Here is a 487-nt window from a genome sequence, read left to right on the forward strand (position 1 = left end):
AGTCACATAAACCGAAAGATACGTAAGAGATAAAATGAGGATGAAATTCCCGAAACAATATAAAAATCACCCAAATCTTGATTACAAATCACACTCAAAAAATACACGATAACATATCAACGCAATAAGAATAATGAATGATAGTAAACAAAAAACTAAGAAAAAAAAACGAATAGAAAAAAGCTGTAAAACAAGCCAACTACACAACTACAGTTACATAAAAAACAGGGCTTCCTTCGTCTCCTCACCCTGGCTCCTGACGTAGTCGTAGACGAGGGCGAACGTCTCGCAGTCCTCGATCGTCAGGATCTCTCCGCCGTGGGTCTTGCACAAGTCAACCGTGTCTTGCCAAGTGTAGGCGACATAGGCGTCCACGAAAATGCACCTCGTTTCGTCCAGGGGCTCGTAGGGGGAGGGGCAGTCGGCTAGGGGAAGCGAGGTCCTGTCAGGTCATTCATTCGGTTTGCGTTCGTTTGTCTGATAGCTT

General features: G+C 44.4%; 1 protein-coding gene across 1 annotated transcript in view; it reads right to left on the reverse strand.

The window, feature by feature from the left end:
* Positions 1–487, reverse strand: part of LOC119581838 (perlucin-like protein) — a gene marked incomplete at its 5' end in the record, with an annotated part of 2,683 nt that overhangs the window by 690 nt on the left and 1,506 nt on the right. The window contains 1 exon segment of the mRNA XM_037929977.1: positions 249–425. Coding sequence (XP_037785905.1) covers positions 249–425 — 177 coding nt within the window.

This window comes from Penaeus monodon, chromosome 15 (genome assembly GCF_015228065.2).
Source record: "Penaeus monodon isolate SGIC_2016 chromosome 15, NSTDA_Pmon_1, whole genome shotgun sequence".
Lineage (NCBI taxonomy): Eukaryota > Metazoa > Arthropoda > Malacostraca > Decapoda > Penaeidae > Penaeus > Penaeus monodon.